Source organism: Sebastes fasciatus, chromosome 5, assembly GCF_043250625.1.
Source record: "Sebastes fasciatus isolate fSebFas1 chromosome 5, fSebFas1.pri, whole genome shotgun sequence".
Classification (NCBI taxonomy): domain Eukaryota; kingdom Metazoa; phylum Chordata; class Actinopteri; order Perciformes; family Sebastidae; genus Sebastes; species Sebastes fasciatus.
The window spans coordinates 4,241,904-4,264,819 of record NC_133799.1 but is presented as its reverse complement, the minus strand read 5'-3'; the positions used below and the strand labels follow the sequence as shown (position 1 = coordinate 4,264,819).

At 39.2% G+C, this 22,916-nt stretch overlaps 1 protein-coding gene across 2 annotated transcripts; it reads right to left on the bottom strand.

Annotated features, from left to right (window-relative positions):
- Nucleotides 1-1,096: 1,096 nt before the first annotated feature.
- gipc3 (GIPC PDZ domain containing family, member 3) lies at nucleotides 1,097-17,286 on the bottom strand. 2 transcript variants are annotated; one of them, XM_074634603.1, is made up of 6 exons: nucleotides 16,597-17,286; nucleotides 11,558-11,743; nucleotides 11,269-11,449; nucleotides 5,915-6,024; nucleotides 3,423-3,501; nucleotides 1,097-1,487 (listed from the first exon to the last, which is right to left on the bottom strand). In XM_074634603.1, the coding sequence occupies exons 1-6, from the start codon at nucleotides 16,888-16,890 to the stop codon at nucleotides 1,336-1,338; spliced, it is 1,002 nt and encodes a 333-aa protein (XP_074490704.1). In that variant the 5' UTR covers nucleotides 16,891-17,286; the 3' UTR covers nucleotides 1,097-1,335. The 2 variants fall into 2 exon arrangements, with proteins under 2 accessions (XP_074490704.1, XP_074490703.1); XM_074634602.1 differs by having other exon boundaries at nucleotides 3,423-3,504; nucleotides 16,597-17,284.
- Between the last annotated feature and the right edge of the window lie 5,630 nt (nucleotides 17,287-22,916).

The window sequence follows — 22,916 nt, the reverse complement described above, 5'->3', positions numbered from 1 at the left end:
GAAACAAACAGTATATTTACATTTCTCTCTTTGAAACAAACCAGAAAAGTTCCCTGTGAATTCATAGCAAAAGTGGGAAGCATGTGATACAATGTAATTTAAACATTAGTGGGCATGAAGACCTTCATATTTTTCGGGCAAAGTTGCTGCAGGGAACTCCAAGGAAGTGGTTTACACGCACGCAAGCTGGCTTGTTTTTTTATTTGTCGTGGGAAGTATGGGCTTGGTTCCTGTCTGACAGTAATGATCATGTGGGAAAATGTAAATTGCAGAGCAGTGCCATTCAGCTAGATATTGTTTGTACCCCCGATGTTCATTCTCATGTGATTCCATTTTCAGATGATTTTGATTAATGTCATAAACATATTTTCATATCAGTCACTTAGAGATCTGACTTTTGACTTTGGGATGACGCAAAAAGGTCTTGTTCCTTTCCTGTTTTGCCCATTGGGTCTTCATCAAAAGGAAAGTGGTTTACTGTAGCTTATCTAACTTCCTTTATTCCCAGATGGCTGGCAGATAATCCACAGCTTTGTAGTTGTGTTTCTCAACACATTGTTAACATATCCTTTACATAATGGTCTATAATATGTATGGGGAGGGATGGAGACCTCAAATAATGTTGTAAAGTTGTATCTTTAATCAAAATGAGAATAAGCTTGTGTTTTTGTGAAACAGCTACTTTTACCAAAGAACATATATTGCCAAGAAGTGAAAGTCAATCCTTTGTTCCATTGCAACATCAGCGCCCAGCAGCAAAGCTACGCTTCCGCCATTTTGGACTGAAAGTGACTACCGGACGCCAGTAAAACGTCCCAACAAGTGCCGTACAAAAGTAAAACAAAATTATTTCTATTCTATTGTCATATTCTACCAAAATGACCTGTGTTGAACAATAAAATATTATAACTATAATAGGCATTTTTCAGTCCAAAATGGTGGCTTTGTTTCTATACTTTTTGCTTTTAATGTCACTGTTTTTCCCGAGCAAAATCATCAGCTAATTGCCTTAACCGTAAAGGTCAATTTCAATCTTTGATTTCAGAACAAATGTAAATTAAAGACTGCACTGCAAATGTCTGTGTTTTGTGTTTATTGTAAAGATTTGTCAAAATTCAGGAAAACATTTAGAGTGATGATCTGCTTACAGGCAAATTATTGTAATTTGACTGTTCAAAGGAGAAATTGTTGAATTAATTGCAGTCCCTGTCATGGTTTTAAAGAAAGTGATTCAAAATCAAAAGCTTCTACACATTCTTCTTTTCCCGGGTGGATGTACCAGAGGACAGAGCTCTCTCTCGCTCTCGGTCTCTCTCTAGCTGTTATGGTAAAGGTCTACATTATACCATTTTTGACGTCGCCAATAGCACCCCATACATCAAACAAAAACACATCAGGGAAAGCAAAATCTCCCAGAACTGAGTCGAGGGCCTCTGCAAAGTCATCAGGGCTCTTCTTGTCTTTGCCCGCTTCCACGATGGTGGTCGCTGCAGTAAAGAAGAGATGGGACAGATTTTAATTGGGGCCGTCTGGCATCATGTGAAACTAGAAAACCTAAGGAATCCATTGGTACCAACCATGTCATACTAGCTTGTTGCAAAGGAGACTAAATAACGCTCCAAACTTACGCTAAATTTTGGTGAGGAAAAACTGTCATGGTCATTTTCAAAGGGGTCACTTGACCGCTGACCTCAAGATATGTGAATGAAAATGGATTCTCTTCAGCTGTGTGTCTGCCCGGCGTAACGGCACTCTGCCTGCCCAGATTAAAGATAGCGATTGCCCCATAAACAGTGCGTGTATTTGTGCTACGTTATCAGCTCTAGCATTGCCGGAGGCTTCTTGCTCGCCGCCGCCGCCACACACATACAGTCTGTCAGCGCGACGTAACTTTAACGAGTGTCCGTGTGTGTGTTGGCGGTGAGTGTGGGGTTGTTGGTGGCGTTATAGCTGTGAACGTAAGTGTAGCAGTGTGTGTACAGTTTATTTGTCGCTGAATAAATGCTACAAAACTACTGCTCCTCCGCTCCGCTCAAACGAGGCGGAGAGACCGGAGCTGACCTTCGGCTGTTAAGGTGGACCAGCTTTTCTCCTTAAAGTGATAGCCGCTCAGCTTTTTAATTAATTATAAATATTTCTTTTAACCGTTTTAACCGGTAGCATTAATCGGTTAAAATTCGTAATGTCGGTTAACGGTTAAACGGTTAATTATGAACATCCCTAGTACAAACATTCACCAACATTTCTTACTGTACATTCATGCTACAACGTGTAAATGGCACTTTCCAGTTTCCAATACATTTATTTCAGTACATTTACGTTAGATAGTTGTATATTTTAATTATTCTGTACATGTTAAAGCCCAACTAGGGACAAGAGTTGAAAATTAGTAATAGCTATGAAGCTCTGTGCAGCTCATCAGTTTCATGCCCTGTATTGAAACTATGTTAAATTGCATCGTCCCTATCAAATAAAAATAAAAATAAAATAAAATCAAGTACTTTTCTCACCTTTATTTTGACAATAACCATTCACCCTTTCCAATATTTAGATGAAAATATGCAACCAGACATATGTTTATAGGATCAATTCCAAGCATAAAACAGGGAGAAGAGCAGATTAAGAAATAGTGAACCCGTTTTAAATGGGGTCTAAGCAGCCAAACGTCTATTTGGAAAGCAGGGCATTGGCCTTGGAGGTCTGGGAAAGGGCAAACTTGTAACACTGGCATTTTTTATGTTTTTTTGTGTCCCACTTAAATTCCTGATTCTTCCAAGGACCTTCATCATGGAGAAGTCTCTCTCTTGTGAGCTGACAACACAATAAAAAGCAAATAGCCTGCAAATGATGCTACCAATTGCTTATACGATTGCCATTGAGTTTAAAAGTTTATTATTGACATCAACAAAGGGAAAAAAGAATCTTAACTCAAGGTCCACTTTGTAACTTTTTCTGAAGCTTTCAACCTCTTTTTACAGTCTTCCTCAGCAGGTGGATTTTGCTCAGTTGAACATGAAATGATGTGCGTGGCATCTCCATGAAAACTGAGTAAAATTCCTCCACAGGAAGACTGTGAGGATGCAGATGAAAGCTGTGGAAAAAGCTAGTAAACCGATCTGAGTTTAAATATTTTTATCAGATTATTGCTTCCTCCACCACAAAAAATAAGTACTCCAAAAAATACTAAATTATCGTGCACACACATATTACAGCTCCGTGGAGGTACTCTTCATCTTTATAGATTATTTTTGAGTTTAAATTCTGTGGAGGAATTTTAATCCGACCCAGGTCTGAAGTGGGCTGGCCAACCCCACTGACTCCTGGATCTGTGACATCCATTTAGCAATGGCTCACTTCATTACATCCAAATGTGGACTCAAATGTTTATTCTAGGGATCCAAGTGTAATGTGGGTGGTCTTACCCAGTTCCAGATCTCTGATGCCCATGTAGCTCTCCAACAGGTCGTCCACTTTCTTGGTGGCCCGTTCTTCAAACTCATTCTGCTGGCAGAGCGGACAGGAAAACACAGAGGTGTTAGTGGAGATTTAGTGGTGTTCACGCTCTAAATATGGTGATACAAACTCTGTGAGAGCGTTCTCATTCCAAGAGCCAATAATATCTCAGGCTATTGTTTAACGCTTATGTCAAGTCAAGTCAATTTTATTTGTATAGCCCAAAATCACAAATCATAAATTTGGCTTAACAATCTATACAGGATATGACACCCTCTGTCCTTTACAGTATGACCCTCTCATCGTATAAGACAAAGCTTAACCAAAACAAATCTATTTATCTTTATGTTATATAAATATATCAAAGTTTAGAGATGAAATCGAGTATTGCTGGTAGGTGTTCACTGCTTGTCAAGTGTTCTTTATTTGTCACCGTCAAAACGTTCTCCTTGTGATATGGTCTGTGGATTCACATCAGTCAGTGAACCTCCGGTTCTGAAAAGTGAAGCCATGCGGAAGTGCCTTAAACTTGCATTCTTTCTAACAGCCAGCAGGGGGCGACTCCTCTGTTTGCAAAAAGAAGTCTGGTTGTATAGAAGTCTATGAGAAAATGACCCTACTTCTCACTTGATTTATTACCTCAGTAAACATTGTAAACATGAGTTTATGGTCTCAATCGCTAGTTTCAAGTCTTATTCAATACAGCATGATGTTCATTTAGAAAATTATGGTCCCATTTAGAGTAACAAAGACCATGAAACAGAGTATGCTTTAGAGCGTGGCTACCTTGTGATTGACAGGTCGCTACCACGGCGTTGTCTGGTCTGGGAGTTGACCCTGTTTTTGTCTACAACTTTAACCTTTTCAGTGTGTTTTCAGTTCATGAAAGTTAAAGCAGCAGTAGATGATATTATAGCAAATATGAAAGTTATTTTTATAAAACGGTCACTATATCCTGACAGTAGTGCATGAGACAGGTAATCTGAAAAAATTCATGTGCCTCTGCAAGATTTCACAGACCGGAGGAAAGCAACCAGTCAGAGCAGATCTGGAGTCTGCCGTCCAGCTGCTGTCTGTCTATGAGAGCCAGCTGTCGATGACTCACAAACTCTGATCAAACGGTCAAACTAGGCAGCGCTGATCAAATTTGAATCAATATTCTGTTACTATTTCTCGCCTCAAATGTTTTTAAAAAAATGTTGTAGTGTACCGTTTAGCCGTAAAATGAGAAAGTTTGTGACCCGGCAGCCATGTTGAGATCTGTCAAGGAAATACCAAGCAATGCCCACCAGCCGGAGCACAGCCAATAGGAACGCTCTCTCTCTGAAATGACCTGTGATTGGCCAAAGCCAAAATGCCGAACTCGAGGCTTCAAAACGGCAGTCCACAAACCAGTGGGTGGACGACAAGGCGACTATGTCCACTTCTTACAGTCTATGAGTTCAGTGTAATGGGAAACATCCGCCATTGAAGTGTAGGAAGTAAGAATCACTTTGTCTTCAGAGGTCACTTCCAGTGAAGCTGAGAGAGACATTGTTTGATGGGGATAACAGACTGTGTGACTGTGTGTGTGCTTGTTAGTTTATGTGTGACCGGAGTCAACTGGGGAGTGTTCAGTTCAGTTCAGGTCATTTCAGTTTATTTCATTTTCCCACATGGGACTCTAGGCTTTCAACATGATTCATCACATCAGATAATGTTCAAAACAAGATAAAAAGATTATCTATTCAGCTGTAAAATAATTTAGAGAAGAAGACCTTTCAAACAGTTCTGTGTGTGTGTGTGTGTGTGTGTGTGTGTGTGTGTGTGTGTGTGTGTGTGTGTGTGTGTGTGTGTGTGTGTGTGTGTGTGTGTGTGTGTGTGTGTGTGTGTGTGTGTGTGTGTGTGTGCATATATGTGTATACATGTCACTAAAGGTATGTATACACAGGCTCTGTCCTTTCCACGCTTCCCATTCATTGTCTATGTAAGCAGCCGTGGAATGCATTCTAGTAGCGACCGTCTCATCGCCCGCTCCTCATTTGCATAAAGTTGACGTCTAGGCTACTTTATGCAAATCACGGGCGTCCAACGCGACTCGCCGCCTCTGGAAACTCCTGAGAAACTAAGCGTTGTCGATCCAAAATAAAGACAGATTCAGCAACTGCATGGCTTATTTCTCGCATAAATGTTTTCAGAAACACATTTCAGTGAACTATTTGCGTGAAATACGACGAGAAAGTTTCCAAAACGATCCACCATATTGTTTCCGGTTTGAAAGGTGGGAGAAGCAGCCCACGAGGGGAATGCTTTTGTCTAATAAGGTGCCGAGTACCTTGTGTATAGTGGCAGCCTATCGAGTGTCCAATGCTGGGAAGCGAGGCGATCCCTCGCAATAAAAAACGCTTCTGTTGACAAATACCATCACTGAGTACATCAGGAAGTGAAGCAGTCATGGTTGAGCAGAGCGTGTGAAACTTACCACTTCTTGAACTGTAGCAGCACCCTTGGAGCGAAGACGCAGCGTCTCCTTCCCATTGACCATCTTGCCCTCAGTAGATTTTGGCGCTCTGGTCCTCATACCAATCATGTCTGACCGCACACACACAAACAGGATGCTAACCATTAATCAGATCAAAGAGAGACTTTTTAAAGTTTAGAACAAGTTTAGAACAAGTTTAGAACAAGTTTAGAACAGTTTAGTGTTGTTGTTCTGTCATTTCCCAAGATCTCAGAAACAAAAACTCCATACACACAGTATATTTTTCCTGGGAAAGACACATTTAACAGAGACCAAATCCCCATGATTCACATGCCCTTGTTCTGATGTGTATTTCTTTTCTTACCAATGACAAACCATTCAACATTTTAAAAATGGATAGACTGTTATTCATCCTCAGTTTACCTGAGGCCACCCCACTACTGCTGCTATAGTTTTAAAACATAAAATATTGTTTTAATAAGTAATTCTTGGTGTATGATGAAATGACAAGTCATGACAATACATGAAATTTCAGTGTTTAGTTTGTTGTGGTGTTGTGTCTCATCTACACAAAGTGCTGTGTTGAAGCCAATCGTGTTTACACGGTATTATTTTTGGATATTCCAGTAAAGGAAGTTTTCTGTAACATAGTGAATGTGAATCATTGGTTTCCATGACCTTTCCATGACATTGACATCAGCTGCTGAGATCTCCGGGAAAATGTTACCACATCATCATATCCTTATCCAAAATACATTAATCACATTCCCAGCTGCCTCAACTGTACTTTGTGTTAGAGATAATTGGCAAATATTTGCATGCTAACACGCTAAAAATGGTGAAAATGGTTAAGTTTATATCTGTTAAACATCTTTGGAATTGGTTAGAATTGTGACCATGGTGATGGTAGCATTTAGCTCATGCACCACCTCACAGAGCCACTTGCATAGCTCATAGTCTTGTAATGACATGTTGAATGCTTAACTTTCTTTCTCAAATAGTCATTTTGATCACACATGCCCCAGGGTCTGCGTCAAAATGTACATCTGTTTTTTAGTATGGTACGTCACTGATTACAACAGGGAATTAAACCCTTTCCTGAGGGATGTCAGAGGTCAGCATCCGCTATGTCACATTTGTGTGACTGATACCCAGGGAGCAACTGTTGTTTGTCTCTCTGTAAGTTACTTTATGCGACCTTAAAACTGACATGGAATATTATCTTTATTATAAATAATGTCAATAGTGTAGAATAGTGGCATCAGACCTAATGTTTGCTGTACACATACTGCTCATCGGAAATTAATGTACATTTGCAACTGCATTTAAATTGTTGGAAACATTGACAATAAGGTTCTCTTGAATCTTGAATTGCCAATATGAATTCCTCTAGTAGCCTTTTCTCTCTCTAATATTTCTGACATTTAGGGCGATAATGAAGTCCCAGCTCTGTTCCATTCAGGAGTCTAATTAGTGTAATAAATCATTTTACACATGAAATCTAATCCTTCGTACGCAGATTTGGCAGCCAGCCATCGCGTGTGTGTTTCAATTATTAAGATATTTAATTTACACCCATTGGAAATTGTGACTGGCAGGTTTATACAGCGCAATGAGGGGATGCGTTTATGCTCTACTTGTCACTTAAACCAGACACTAAACTGATAAATGCTACTCCTTTTTAAACTCTAAACAAAGCTACTGAATGCCCAAGGACAGTTTACCCTGATGTTACTTCCAAAACCAGGTTGTGGTTTTGATAATACACATTTATTTTAAGGTGCTTTGCATAAAAATGTTCACCAAATGGTTTACAATATGTGGTTTCTGTTGAGCATCTTCATCTTGAACATAGCAGCTCACAAATCAAAACTTTTAAGTCGACATGGATGAGTTTAAACATCTACAGTTCCATAACAAATGAGCAAACTCGAAACAGTCAAAAGCTCCAGAACAATGGAGCGAGTAAGTGGACTTTGAGTTGGGATTGTTTTGTCAACTATTTTGTTATTGCCATCAGTAGGCATGGTGACAATATACTGTACTTAAATACTGATTGTTAACAGGAAATTAGCCTATTGAGCTTGGATTTAGTTTCCTGTGTGATAAGTGAAGCTGTGGACAGCTGGGCTCCAGCTCAGTCGGCTATGTCCTCTCTGAAAAGGAAACTCCCTTTTTTTCCTCTCCATGTTCTAAACCAGATGTAAATAAATAAGCCACCTAATGTAGTGTTGACAGGTAAAATATTTCTTGGAAAGGAAAAAGGAAAAGTACGCCCTGATGGTGTGAAAGAGACCCACCTGAAAAAAGGTTATAAGTTCAAAATGCACAAATGTTTGCTCTGTGTAAGAGCAGATTTTGATCATCAACAATATGCTGATATTAGGTGATGTCACCTAATATTTTATTTTTAAAAAGATTAAATAAACTTCTCAGATCATAACTAATCTTTTCTCTGTGTAACTTCAGATTTAAACACAGATAAATACAGCGAAAAGTCAGAGAACAAAGCCAAGCCAAGGTTTTAAAAAACCAAGTCACTGCAACCCAATGCATTTGTTTACCCGTTTTTATTCCTGGCAGATAAATTATCTGAAATGTATATGCTCTCTAGCAACGGGGAACATACAACAAGTACATGTGGATCAAATATTTACAGTTTCTTTGGCACTGACTTCATCTGTGTGACTGCAATATGAAAAAGTGAGGCACTATGCGTTCTCTCTCTCTCTCTGTGTGTGTGTTAGTGTTTTCATCACATTGGACTAAACATTGTTCACACTAATGCATTGTGGGGATGTTTATTTTTGGGACTTGGCTTTGGGGTTAAAAGTGGGTTGAATTTTACGGTTATGAATGTAGCGGTAATGGTAGGCCTCCAGGGAACGATTGTAAGTCATACAGTGTTCTCACAAGTAAACTAAAACTGAAACTAAAACGAAAATAATCCATGAGAAATATTTTTTGACATTGAACCACAGAAATTGAACGGACTTGACATTCCTGTCTGTGGAGGGTGCTTCCAGGATATTGAGTCCGTATTCCTGTAAAAGGTTTGCTTACATCTTATGCCTGGAGTTGAATAGTAAACTGAAAGAAATACTTAAAATATTGAAATGCATTGCTGAGCACTATCTACTTTTTGAAGAGCCTCGGTTTCTCCTGTGGTTGGGATGTGATGAAAAATCCCTGACGCCTTTTTAATTTTGTCTGGCTACATGTGTATGATTGAGAACGAAAAACGTATTTCAGAAACTGAATTTAAAGAGTTGATTTCCAGTGCACTGCATATTACCAATGTACTTCAATTTCTCTGTAATATTACAGACTTGGGCTGTTAAAGGGACTGTTTGTAACTTCTTACACGTATAAATCACCCGGGTTGGTGTCCCATGCCCGCTCGCATATGCGCGCTCGCGTGCCTCCAACACAAACTACACGGAAGCACCAAAACCGCAGAGTTATATCTAGTGAAGCCCGTCTTGCAAAACAGTGTTGGCCTCGGTGGAGGACGCGGGGGAGACCGTAGCTTTGGTCTCAAGGGCCGGAGTCTCTGCTGTACTCTGCTCCTCTGCTCCTCTGCCTGCTTGCCTTTACTCAGCTCGCTCCACCTCACGTGCATGTGCGCACACTCCACACTGCAGAAGACTTCGTAGCTCTGAGAATATCTAGTGAATGTACAGTGGACGTTTGTGCAGAAATAACTGCTGCAGCTCCTCCAGACCAACAGAGGTTTCCCGTGTCTTGTGAAGTGACGGGGCTCCGCAGCGAGAAACGTTATCGTCTCCGACCGGGTGCCGATGTCTCCCTCCGACCGCGGTCGGGAGGCTGAAGCAGGAAAAGCCAACACTAGGATCAGCATTGATTCATGGAGAGACCTCCGTCTGGTCAGCTAACATTACTGACAAGCAGGTGAAATATAGAGTGATATTGTGGTTTTAGCTGACGTGTGTCGCCTCACTGTTTTGACCGATGCTCGTTCATGTCTATTTAGAGCGAGCAAGCGCGAGCCCAACGCTGACTTTCGTCATCTTAACGGCCACAGGTGTCGCTGTTAACAAGCATTTCTGATTCTTACAAACAGTCCCTTTAACAAGAGCTGAATTTACTGACAACCAAAAGGGATTTATTTAGTTTATGTGTTTTACTAACAGTTCAAATTATTATTTGATTAGATTATCAAAATCAAATCTGACTAGCTGAGCCATACTTTTCCCTGCAGAGCCACTTTAGAGCATCTACTGTTACATGAGATCCTTCAGGTTGAGGCTTAACAATCGCTGCCATAATACTGGTCAATTAATCATAGCTGCTAAGTTTAACAACCTTTCCAGGCTCATTGGCAGATAGCCAGTAATCTCTAAAATGTCCCCATCTCCTCTCCATGTTTGGCTGATGAGATGGAAAAGAACCACAGAATGCTGAAATCCATCAACCACTCGGACCAAACATGGACAACAGAGTGGATTTACAGTGGAATACCATATACCGTGGAAGGCAAGTGATTACAAGGTCCACAATTTTGGGGGAATGGATACTGATATTTTTAGTGCAAATGTGTGCAAACTAAGACTAGTACTGAGTAGTCTAGTATCCCATAGAGACTATATTTAGTATGATAAGGAAAAATGCCACAACATTTGTTCTGATTGGTCAAAAGTATTGACATTTGGTGAGGACATACTGTGGGAGAGTATCTAACAGTACAACTTTGACATTTTTAGATCACATTAAAAAAAAACATACTTAATAATAGTCTAAGTCAGGATTTCTGAAAAATGAGGAAAAACGCTAACATTGTGTGTATTAAATATTTTCCATATGACTTTTTTTTTAACACTGCATATGTGTACATATCTTTGATGTTCAACTTATTATGAGTTCATAGATACCAAATACTTGATTGTGCTCCTTGAAGTTTCTGACATACAGCCATTTTCATACATTGTATTTGGGCACAATAAATATAATGGAGTCTATTGTAAAAAAACAACTGCCCCATGTGCCCAGATAGTATAGTAGTTATAGTATGATACGGCCAAACGGTTTGACCGATTTTGAAAATGTTGACACATTTGTGCTAAAGCAAGCCCAGAGAACACTTCCACCAAAGGAAGTTAAAAATGTCAGTTGCAGGCACAAATGGGTTAATGGTACCGGTGCACAGACCCAGTGTCAACTAATGCACTAACACCAATACATACAGGCATACAATGCATGGGGACAGCAGTGTATCACTCCAGATATGTGTGAAATATCAGAGTAACCTGCAAAGCAGAAATGTACTACAAGGTACCACAACAGTAAATAATATTATGTTTGTTTCATCTGTTCAGTGAAGTCATTCCACTCACCAAAGGCCTTCTTGGGCCCCACCAGGCGGAGAGTGAAGGGTACGCCTCTTGGTTGCTCTTTAAGCATCTTGGCCACCTCGTAGTGTCGACAGCCTACAATGCTTTGGTCGTTGATGGCCTCGATGTGGTCACCAACGCATACTGTCTTCAGCTGGTCTATGGTGCTGCCTTCCTTTATCCTCTGAAAGAAACAAGTTCAAATATTTCACATTATGTGCTGAGATTCCCAGTTTGGAAACTGAGATGACAGACAGGGCTCGGCCTGTTTATTCTCTGCAAACTTGTTCACCTTGATGAAAGCATATCCAGCTCCGTTGTCTGTGATAGTGAGGCCCAATGCGTCTTCCGTCTTTGTCACCTCCACCTCCTTGGTCTCCCCTCTGACGTGAGCGAAGATGAAGTCTTCCAGTCCGATCTGCCCTCCCAGTAGCTTCTGCATGTCCACTTTATGAGAGTTGAGGGTGCAGAACAGGATCTAAGGGAGGAACATAAGCCATTTCTGTTTCTGTTGTTTCTGTTAACATCCAATATCTTGAACACCTATGCAAAAGTGAAACACGTATCAGACTGTTTACAATGTTATGTCCACACTCTAGTAAACAAGATTAAGCCTCCACCAAATGTTCTATTTACATGTACCACTTCAAAGTGGTCTCTAAATCTTTGATAGCACATTATTCAGTTAGAAAAAATATATACTTTTATACTTTTTCCAATAATGTCTGCGACATTGCCCAAGATCTTCAATTTGCTTTTGCTTTTACAGTATTACTAAAGCAAATGGAGCCCATCAGAATGTAGCTGTGCTATAGAGATCAAGCAGCAGAGGGCAGTAGAGTCAACACTTTGATTTTGCTATTGTGGGCATTTTGTTATGAGTCATGAATGTGACAACTCATCAAGAGCCTTTGTGTATTTCAAGATTAATGTTTAAGTCAGTCACAGCATGCAGACTATTTGATTGAACATGTTTCTGTTTGTTTTAGGGGTTAAGTGCTTAAATCTGGGTTTCAAAGGTTGAATTATTGATTGAAAAATGATAACTAGATGATACTAATATACACTTAAGATGAAGACCTTTATTCCAAAACATCTAAAAGTCATCAAATGTGACTAAATATCAGGATTGCACCATCTAATATCAGCCATATATTGGAGCAAATGTGTCTTAAAGATTGATGTTGCCGGATTGAACGTGTGACTCTGATAATATCTCTACCCTTTTTATATTTTATTTAATAGTTTAGAGCTATAATTGTTTTTTTAAATAACTTTTGTTTTTGCAGATTCCCTGTTGCAATGTCTGTTTTTTGTTTGGTATTCTGAAGGTTAAAGTTCAAGTTTGACTTTATAATCCATAACGGAAATTCCAGATAACCCGAGTGAACTGTTATCTCACTTGGAGCAGTTCCTGTTAGATATCGCTCATATAGTGGATCTCTTGGAAAGTGGAGCAGTCTGACTGCAGTCCAAGGTCTTCTTTGGCATCCAGCTGTTCTGTAACTTTATGCTGCTGCTGGAGGTCAAGGGAACTGCTGTACTCACTATCACCAACTAATTACCTGATATTTCCCATAGAAAGTCTGACTGCAGTTCAAGGTCGTGTAGATATACAGCCGCTAAATAAACTATTATTTAAATAATGAACCATTCATTATTGGTTAAAGACTTATTGATGTCTTGACTTAACAAAGCATGTAAGACCAGAAAAGGTGTGTGTTTATTAATCATTCTAATGTTCTGCATCAGATATAAACTGTTTTCTAAAAAGTGACATACTCTGACAAAAACTTCAAAGTCTTGAGATGTATTTATTATTTTTCACTGTTTATTATTGTGTATTTGTTACAATGTAAGGCTCCAACCGTGCATTGTTTGCTATTAATAGTAATCTATCTGACTGTTATCTAAACTGCTTATTCTTTCAGGACCGCTGGAGATTATCCCATGCACGTTGCAGAGTTCACCCTGGACAGGCCGCCAAGCTACCAGATGGCTTACATATGTTAAGAAGGCAAAACGCATTCACAGGAATTTAGAGTATCTAATTAAATATGGACAAGAGCGTCTGAAACTGGCAGATGGACAGGATCCCTTTGCTGTGAGGAAACATCTAGATCTAACAATATCAAATTACTACCAAAGAGTATAGAAAGCAAAGAGACAAAACTCTGGTGTTTTTTTGACAGACACAGCCACCATTTTAACACAGACAGAAAACGCTGATTATATTTATGATATTTTATTTTTCAGGCCATTTTATGACAATAAAATAGAAACAATTTTGTTTTACTTTTATACGGCACTTTTTCGGCGAACGTTTTACTGGCGTCCGGTATCGCTTTTAGTCCGAAACGGCGGAAAGGAACTTTGCTGCTGGGCGCTGATGTTGCAATGGAACGAACAATTGACTTTCACTTCTTGGCGATACACGTTCTCTATTATTCCTCCGTCCACTCATCTTAAAGGAACAGTATGTGACATTTCGGAGAATCTATTAGCAGAAATGGAATATAATATTCATAACTATGTTTTAACCTTAAACTAAGAATTGTGTTTGCGTTAGCTTAGAATGAGTCCTTCATATCTACATAGGGAGCGGGTCCTCCTCACGGAGTCCGCCATGTTGCTCTGCCATGTTTCTACAGTAGCCCAGAACGAACAAACCAAACAATGGCTCTAGCAAGAGCCTTTTGTGTTTTTACGTTACCTGAAGGCAACCGTAGTTCGGCTCATATTACCGCAGTCTTGGAAAGGGAGGAGTGAGCGGAGGGGTGCTCAGTTGGTTGCAATCTGCAACCTCACCATTAGATGCCACCAGATCTTACACACTGTACCTTTAAGTCATTCTGGGTAGGATTGTTTACAGTGAAAATGTAATATCAAAAGATGAGTAAAAGTGATCATTGGGGTGTGTAAGTGTACGTATTTAATGTGGTGTGATATCCTGGGTTAATGAACATAAGTTGACAGTTTAAGTAGCATTTAGGAATTGAAACTTATGTAACAGGTGGTCAACACATAAGACTTAATCACAGCGGGTAGTTGCTTGATAAGACATTGGATAAGATCATCAAGGTTAGCTCCATATGAAATGTGCATCGGACTATCCCTTCATCTCCAGTCATGTGCTAATGATACATTGATAGGAAAAGCCTTCATGGTGGCCTTCATAACGCTACTGATAAGTATTAGATAAGGCTAATGTTGAATATGTATTGCTCCGTTGCCACAATATACAGGAAAACCTTGAACAAAACAGCAGCATACTGTACATAGCCTCTTAACATTTGAAAAAAGGTTAAACTCTTTACAGTTTGTCCTTGTAGTATAATATTTAACTGCACAAACAACCACAGTTTAGTTCAGTAAACCAATTTCTACAGACAAAAATGCACAAGACAGAAAATGGGTTGCCTACACCTAAAGCCCAGCTGCTACAGTCTTTCCTCAACCATCAATTTCCTCCTACACACTATTTGGTCACTCTGCTGTTGCATCTACTCCCAGCTGGTCTGAATAAATGTCATCTAAATGCCTGTATGGAATACAAAAATGTAAGTGTAGCCATTGATAAGTCTTTCTGTGACAGACGCCTGTTGCCTTTGGTTGTGTTGAGCATTGAGAGCAGTATCAGGCTGCAGTTTTTGGCCAGCCGTGACCTACTAAAGGTTTAGTGACTATCTTCTTCTCAAGGATTCTGGTCTTGTGAGCAGCTGTAACCTGACTGCAAACCACACCATTGAGCCCCTACAGCATTATGTATTAGTACCACAATGTTGTATAACCATTTTAGAAATATGATTTACCTGAAATTTACTATTTAATCTTAATTAATTTAATCTCTAAAACAGTGGTTGCACACCTTTTTCCTTAAGGGACCAATTTTCTATCATTGAGTAAACTGACGACGCCTGACTGACATATTTTAGGGATGTTTCATATTATATTCAATGCATAACAATACCAGTACAGAACAACTGATGTACAATTAATCCAAATAGGGGACACAATAACTGCAGGAATTTTGTGTAAAACGAGTGATTCGGATGAATTTTGAGCAGATTATTTCCTGTGAATATTGCATCAGAGATGAGTTTTCCTGTTATTTTTCAGAACTTTTAATACACTTCTAATAATAATCCAAACATAAAAATAACAATTTCATTTAGTTTTCTTCACAGAACTGAATGAAATGCTAAGATATTGGCCAACTGTATATTTTTAAAAAAGTCTTACACCCCTTAAAATCAAGAAGGCCTCGCAACGCCCTGTGAAGCTTTGGCGACCCCTAGTGGGGGTTGGGATCCCCAGATTGGGAACCAGTGCTCTAAAACAGTTCATTCACTTGTTACAGCTACACTCAATACAGTATTTAGATATTTAGGGTAATGTTACGGCTTTGAGTATTTTAAATGAGAACTTTTACCCACAAAGGCTAGTAAAGCAGTCTTGTAGAGTGCTAGTCAGAATATGAAAACAGCAGTTTTCTAATGTCTTATGTGAGTCTTGAGGAGTTTTGTCAAGGACTCCCATTTCATCAAGGGGATTATCCTGGATTGGATTTGGATGCCACAACATTACAAAAGAAACCCTGTGTTTCAAACTGAATTTGAAAGATATGGGCATTCACAAGGCAAGAAGGGTCTAATGAAAAGTTTGCATCATGGGAAATGTAGGATCCAGCGTTTTTTGGAGTTCTGCCTCTGCTGCTTCTACACTAAAGCATTGGCGTGCCCCTTTGAAAGGCTGTTTTTACTTGAGTATTTGACCACTTTCTGTATGAGCACTGCTGGACACAACGCTGATATTCATCTATCAGATTATTCCCAATGAATTAGGCAAAATAGGAACAGCAATAGTCTATAATTTGTAAAAGAAAATAGGTTGACATTTTGAGGATATTTGGATCAATATTTGGATCAATCACTGAGCATCTATTATCTGTTCTTTTACCCTACCTTATTGTTTGAATAACTTTCAAAGTAAACTTTTCATCACCTGGTTTTGTTTTGCTCTACTTCCCTTACTGTATCTTGTTATGTTGTTTGTGTGTTTACTGACTACAGAGCATTATCTGGTTATTCGTTTCCATTATTGATCCTGGTCAAGGCGCAGACAAGTACAAAGTCTGGCAGACAGTAGTGAGGTCAAATGATCTTCAATAGTGCATCATGGAAAATAGCCTAGAATGGAAACCTAATACCTATTTGCAGCTGGCCTGCCAGACCAGAAATGCAAGAAAGGAATAACACCATTTTTTTTTATCTTCATCATTTCTCACAAAACTGTAAACCACAATTAGCCTTATCATGTTTTCTTTCATACCTCCGAGGGGGAGATGTTGAATACTTCAGCGATCTTGGCGTACAGCTCCTTCACGTTGGTGAATCCGTGAATGCGGCCTGTGGGACTCCCATGAGCCAGCTGGGTGTGGAAGATGAGCCTAGGTCTCGGGTATTCATGTGGCCCTGGCGGTGGCGGTGAAGGAGGGGGAAGCGGAGGCGCTGTGGGCTCCACACACCCCTGATTCTGGCTCTGGTTCTGGGCCTTTTGGTCCTCCATGGCCTCGGCCCCTGCTGCCTTGGAGTCCTGTGGGCTCATAGCCTCCCCGTTCTGCATCGGGCTCCGGCTCAGGTATGGTCCTCCTCTGGGAGCCCCGGTGGTGCACTGCTCTCTGGCAAAGAGAGAAACTCTGTCCTTCCCCCCGCTTAGCCGACCAACCACCCAACCAAATAGCCACCCAGAGCTTTTGGGTGAAGAGATGAATTAGTGATGAGAGTAGCCTGGTAACAGTAGCTGGAAGAGGCCAGCCAGACCCTGCTGGGTAGAAACCCAATACCCTTTGAGTCGAGGACTGTATGTGTTACACCTGAGCTACTGGCAGCTCATGCACAGAGAACACAAACAAAACACACCAGGTAAAGGTTTCTTCATACACATGAAACAGTTAAGACTCTAATCCCCCATATCAGTCTGGGTGCGAGACATACATGACCCTGAATATGTGGACACTTCTGAAGTGTGACAATACCCAGCATTTCTGCAAAATGATTTCCAAAGTGGGCCACAGACAATGTCCCAGTGTTACAGGTAAGATGATATCATTGGGTATAGGGAGTAAGGTACTCCCCCCTTCGCTGGGCTCATTGAATGAAATTGACTGTTGCTGGGGTGAATCCTTGGTGAGGCACTGACCTTTTTGACCCAACAGATACAAAAGATGACAGTTACAGCCACTAAACAGATGTTTAATTAACGTATTTGGTGCTTCTTATACTGGCAAGGTTTTGAAATATCATTTTCCAAACTTACTATACGACAATGTGTGTACACATGACAGGAAAGCCTTTAAAAATAATAATAAATAACACAAAATATCTTATTCGGGAACTCCCAGAACTGATGATATACAGTATATGTGTAAAAGATGCAATTTCAAAAAGTCATAAACCAAGAACATAAGTCACTGAATGTCTTAAATAAAAAAATTATACAATTGTGCCTGAATAATCAAGAAAAGTTAACATGTCTTTTGGAAAATGATTGAGTATCTTGACTCAGAACAAAATGCCTAATATACTCGTGACAAATAATGGAAATAATGCTATGGTACTGTATAATGTATGACACACATTCACTCCATATCTCAAATCTGAGACAGATGGATTGAAACAGATAAAAGACTTAAATAGCTTGGTGAGGGATTTTCCACTCATCAGCTGACCTGAAGCTTGAGTGGACAATGACAGAAAGATGTCTTGTAATAAACACTGAAAAGCCATGATCCCATTTTGTTCTGCCATGATGGTCTGTTGGCCACTTTGTGACATGTGATGTGTTACTCATGAGCAAACCAAGGACACCGTCACACCAGGACACAAACAGATATCTATCCCTCTATCAGATCTGGAAATTCCACCAAAATCACATTTTAAAATATCAGCTGGGAATCTGTCACCAGAGATTCCCTTCAGACAAAGGTTCTTCTCAGGATGAATTATATGTACCAAATAGGTCTGAGATGCTGAGTTGACTGATATAAATGCCTGAAGTTATATATCCTATTTGAATGGCAACATTGCCAATGTATGCTACCATAACATAATGCTTTACTGTTTTTAATACATTTGCATCTGCTGATTTACGACGTTTTAAACTGACATATATTGGGCTTTGTTTGAAAATAGAAAATATATATATATTTTTTTTTAACCTTTATTTATTCAGGGGAGATTCACTGAGAGCAATGCTCTCTTTTTCAGGAATGCCCTGATCACATTCACACTGTTACACATTCATTCCTGGAAGCTGCCCACAACCACAGTCTGATCTGTTGGCCACTGAGCAGCTCCACTGGAGCGGTTGGGCTTAAGGGCCTTGCTCAAGGGCACCTCAGTGGTGGTAATTCAGATTCAGATTCAGATTCAGACAACTTTATTGATCCCAAGAAGGGCAATTCAATTCACAACTTACCCCACAAACACACACAGACAACATCCAGACAAACATCCAAAATGTAATGTCAATCACAGATCAGTAAAATGACAAACAGAGGTCGGTAAAGGAAAGCAGATAAGTTAATAAAATAAAATAAATATCAATAAAATAGATAAAAAGAAAAGAAATAGATAATAAATAGCCATTGTTACATGATTTATCATGTAAGGGAACTGTCAATAAAAATCTCAACTGAAATGCCTACAAAGGGAGGAGCAAGTGCTGAAATTTTTGATATGTATGTTTAAGTAGAATATTAAAGCAAAATGTGCATTCCATCATCGTACAGTAGGAGTACAGCCTGTGATGTACTGTTTTTTCCTGCCTCATAAGCATTCCTACACACCTGTGCTATAGCGTGCACGGTGCAGCTGTCTGTGCGTCATAGCCTCGTTTTTCCAGGCCAAGGTGTTGCCAGCCTCCCAAGGTCAGAATGGTTACACCAGCAGCTGATAATAAGGATCTCACCGACAAAACTGATAATATGAAGTCCTCTAAGCAAAGGACATCTCTCTTCTTGCACAGACATGCATGACAACCTCTATCCATACTTTCTAAAGCAAACAGATGCCTGACTATTAGGCAACATCGGAGATAACAGACTGACTCTGGTTCCCAGATGTGTAACTGGCAGCACATGTACAAATATTTTTGTTGAAACTCAGCTATCATCAGATTTGACTCTCTGAAAGCCTTATTCTTCCTTTTTTTCTTTTTTTTATATTTTAAATTTGTTTTCACTCTTACCCCAATACTTTTTAAAAGGTGTACCCAAACCTCTTAAGTTATTTGCAGCCAGTGATAAGCCTGATGACTGAAAGACAAAGTCTGATCTGTAAGGATTAATGCACTTAAAACTGAAATTTTATGTTAACAGCTCAACAACTGTACATGCAAACAGCCTGCCAAAGCTTCCTGACTGTGCAGTGGTTATGTATTACAGAGAAAAGAAAGTAAGAGTTAAATGAAAGTTGCAACGATAATTCTACTGTTTGCAAAAGCCTATTTTCAACACACCCTGTCTTATGTGACTCTCAGCTCATTGGCTCTAAACAGATGGTGTGTCATTTACAAATATTGACTACATCAAGAGTGAACAATTCAGGCTTTGTGACTCAGACTGTTAATATTAACAAAATGTGTGGTCTTATAGGACTAAAAGCATTTGCAGCAGTGATGAACATTTATTTTATTCCATTTTCTTATTAGTTTTTTGTTTTGTTTAGTTTTCTTTTTATTTTATTTTCCTTTTTCATCAACAACATAACTTTGCACACACCCCAAAAAAACAAAGAGATTTTTTCAAAACAAATAAAGTATTAATTTAAAACATAAATAAATAAAAATAATAAACAAAAAGTAAAAGAAAGAGCAGAATTATGTCATAAATCACAGTATGGGTAAAATAATAATAATATGGATGGGAGAGGCCTCCTGCTTCCACTTCATAAGTATAAGTCGCCTAGCAATTAGGGATTTTGTTTGGTTTTGGGGGGTTTTGACACTTGGAAATCCAGTTTCAATTCAGCAGCCTATCGTGCTGAATGTGAATTTCATGTCAATTTCACATCTCACCGACACACAGTGCCTCTCTACAAAACAAAGCCTCAAGGTATTGATATTGTGCACGGTTTATATTCCCAAATGAACTCAAACCAATTGACACGCTGTGATGCTGGGGCTTTTGTGAGCCTTGCGTAGTTTCCCACTTCACACTATTATCTAGACAGCTTTCTCACTGATGAATCAACACAGAAAAGCCTGTTATTGCCTACGCTGGATCTACACCCCCTCATTGCATCACATACTTCCTTATGAAGCGTGATTTCCTCCTCCTCTATCTGCTTTGTTTCCTGGCAGAGTAGACGGAAGGGAAGACCATGGGCTGGCTGGTGTACGCCAGATTGCGTGAGTGGGTTGGTGGGTGGTGTGTTTGCTGTGTGCTGTGTCGTGTAGCAAATCATACGCTGCCTGTTCTCTTCCTGGTGGCATGACGGCGCATGAGCTGCCAGGTCAGAAAAAAAGGGCTTTCAATGCTAAGATTTATGTGCATTTCTCTAAACTGCCACCTGATCATTTTCTTTTTTATATGTGATCAAGCTCCCATCAATAGAGAGAAATACTCTTGAGGAAATTGTGTTGTTGTAACTGTGTTTCAGTGGTAACCAACTGGTTTGTCACGATGTGACGCATCAATGACATCAAGACAAGTTCTGGGACAATTATTGAAATCGACTAATATAGTCACTCTCACTAAGAATGTCAATATCACTGTTAAAAACATGAATATTCAGTACAAACATTGGAGGAACTTGATAGCCATGGTTTGTCAGCCAATATAGAAACATGTAAATCTTCAACTGAATTTCAGCCTTAAGAATTAACAAAACAAGACATCCTTCTCTATCAGCAATGCCATGACCTTATGTATTTTATTTATTTCTTTATAGGGCAGCCCTCCACACATGGAGGTCAATGTTCAGGGTCAGCTACAGAAAACCCTCACATAACTGTCTCAAGGACACTTTCAAATCATTGCTGTAACACAAAAGCACAGCCCCAATCTTATACCATAAAAAGCTTGTCTCAAAACACCACCCTTCTGGAGGATATTCCATAAGTCACAAGTAACACACGGTCATCCATTGTGACTACAATGTGACTTATGACTGATTTAGCTTTGGCCTTATGGCCTTGGTCTGCTGATTGTAGAGTAGGTGTGTGACTTTGCCATTTGTTGCTGCAGTTGTTGCCTTTTTCTCCAGTAAGGGTGGGGGGAGGACTTGGCCCTTCATTAGCTGCCTGCACAATGCAGGGCTGAAATTAAGTGTTTCATGCTGTGGCATTAGAATAAAAGCCACCAACCGAGCAATTAACTTGCCGTCTGAGTCACTGGCCTCCACTTCCCTTTTGAAGAACAAGGACACATGCTCACTGGTTTCCTGACTCAATATGATTCATAAGATAAGAGTAATTTCAATTTTGAACTTTGTCACTATTTGTTATGGTTTAAAAGCCTTAATAATAATAATAGAAAAGCTTTATTGTCATTGTATTAAATACAACGAGATTCACAGTTACCACTTCTGGTCAGTGCTTCAAAACTAATACTTGTCAAGACTAAACGAGGCAGATTAAATATATAACAGTTAAAACACACACAGTTATAAAGCAAATAAAAACAGGTAAAGTAGATGTTATGAATAAATATAAACAGAAGTGTTACACTATAGGTATAAAATATAAAAATAGATGTAAACAGAGGTAATTGCACTTGTAAAATAGGTAGGGTAGGCAAATATACCTATAGCCATTATGACAATAGTAGTATTCCATACTAAGATGAATATGTGTGCTATTTTCTATTACTGTTATTAGGATTTACGGTACAGTATTATATATTTACCCTCACACAATACAATACAGCTTTATATGTTTGGTGATGCAAAGCAGTAGGCTGTGTAAACAGCCCCGCCCTTGGTACCTATCAGATCAGATTAAGCATAGCGTGATGTGGCACATAAAAAACACTATTGTTAAGATAAGATAAGATAAGATATTCCTTTACTGTATTAGTCCCGCAGTGGGGAAATGTACAGTGTACAGCAGCAAAGGGGATAGTGCAAAAAACAAGATGCATCAGCTAACACAGTAAAAAAGAGCTAAACAAAATGTAACAAAATATGAACCATTTAAATAGAAGGAAGTATAAAAATAGGAGCAGATTAAGCATAGCGTGATGTGGCACGTAAAAAACACTATTGTTAAACCACAATGTATTCAAGATTCAAGATTCAAGATTCAAGATGTTTATTGTCACGCCAGTTATACAGGTACAATCGTGTGAAATACTTTTTGCTGGGAAGCTCCATTAAAATAATAAGTTATATTACATTTACATTACAATTACATTTACATTACAATTATAAAAGGAAATACTTTGTACAAGGGCATATTAAGAACATATACATTAAGAACATATACATATATGAGTATATACAGTATAAGATATATTTATACAATGTGTATAGTTGTTCACACGTGAAATGTAAAAAAAAATCACATGTAAATCATTCATTAAAATGATCAGAAAGAGTGACTTGATATTGAACAATCTGATACTGCTGGCAAATTTTTTCATCCATGCA

Coding starts and splice junctions, on each gene's coding strand:
- gipc3 (XM_074634602.1), bottom strand. CDS start 16,890: ATGCAGAACGGGGAGGCTATGAGCCCACAGGACTCCAAGGCAGCAGGG. Junction 11,744..16,596: donor TCAACATCTCCCCCTCGGAG/GTATGAAAGAAA, acceptor TTCCTCCCTTAG/ATCCTGTTCTGCACCCTCAA. Junction 1,488..3,422: donor CATCAGAGATCTGGAACTGG/GTAAGACCACCC, acceptor TCTTTACTGCAG/CGACCACCATCGTGGAAGCG.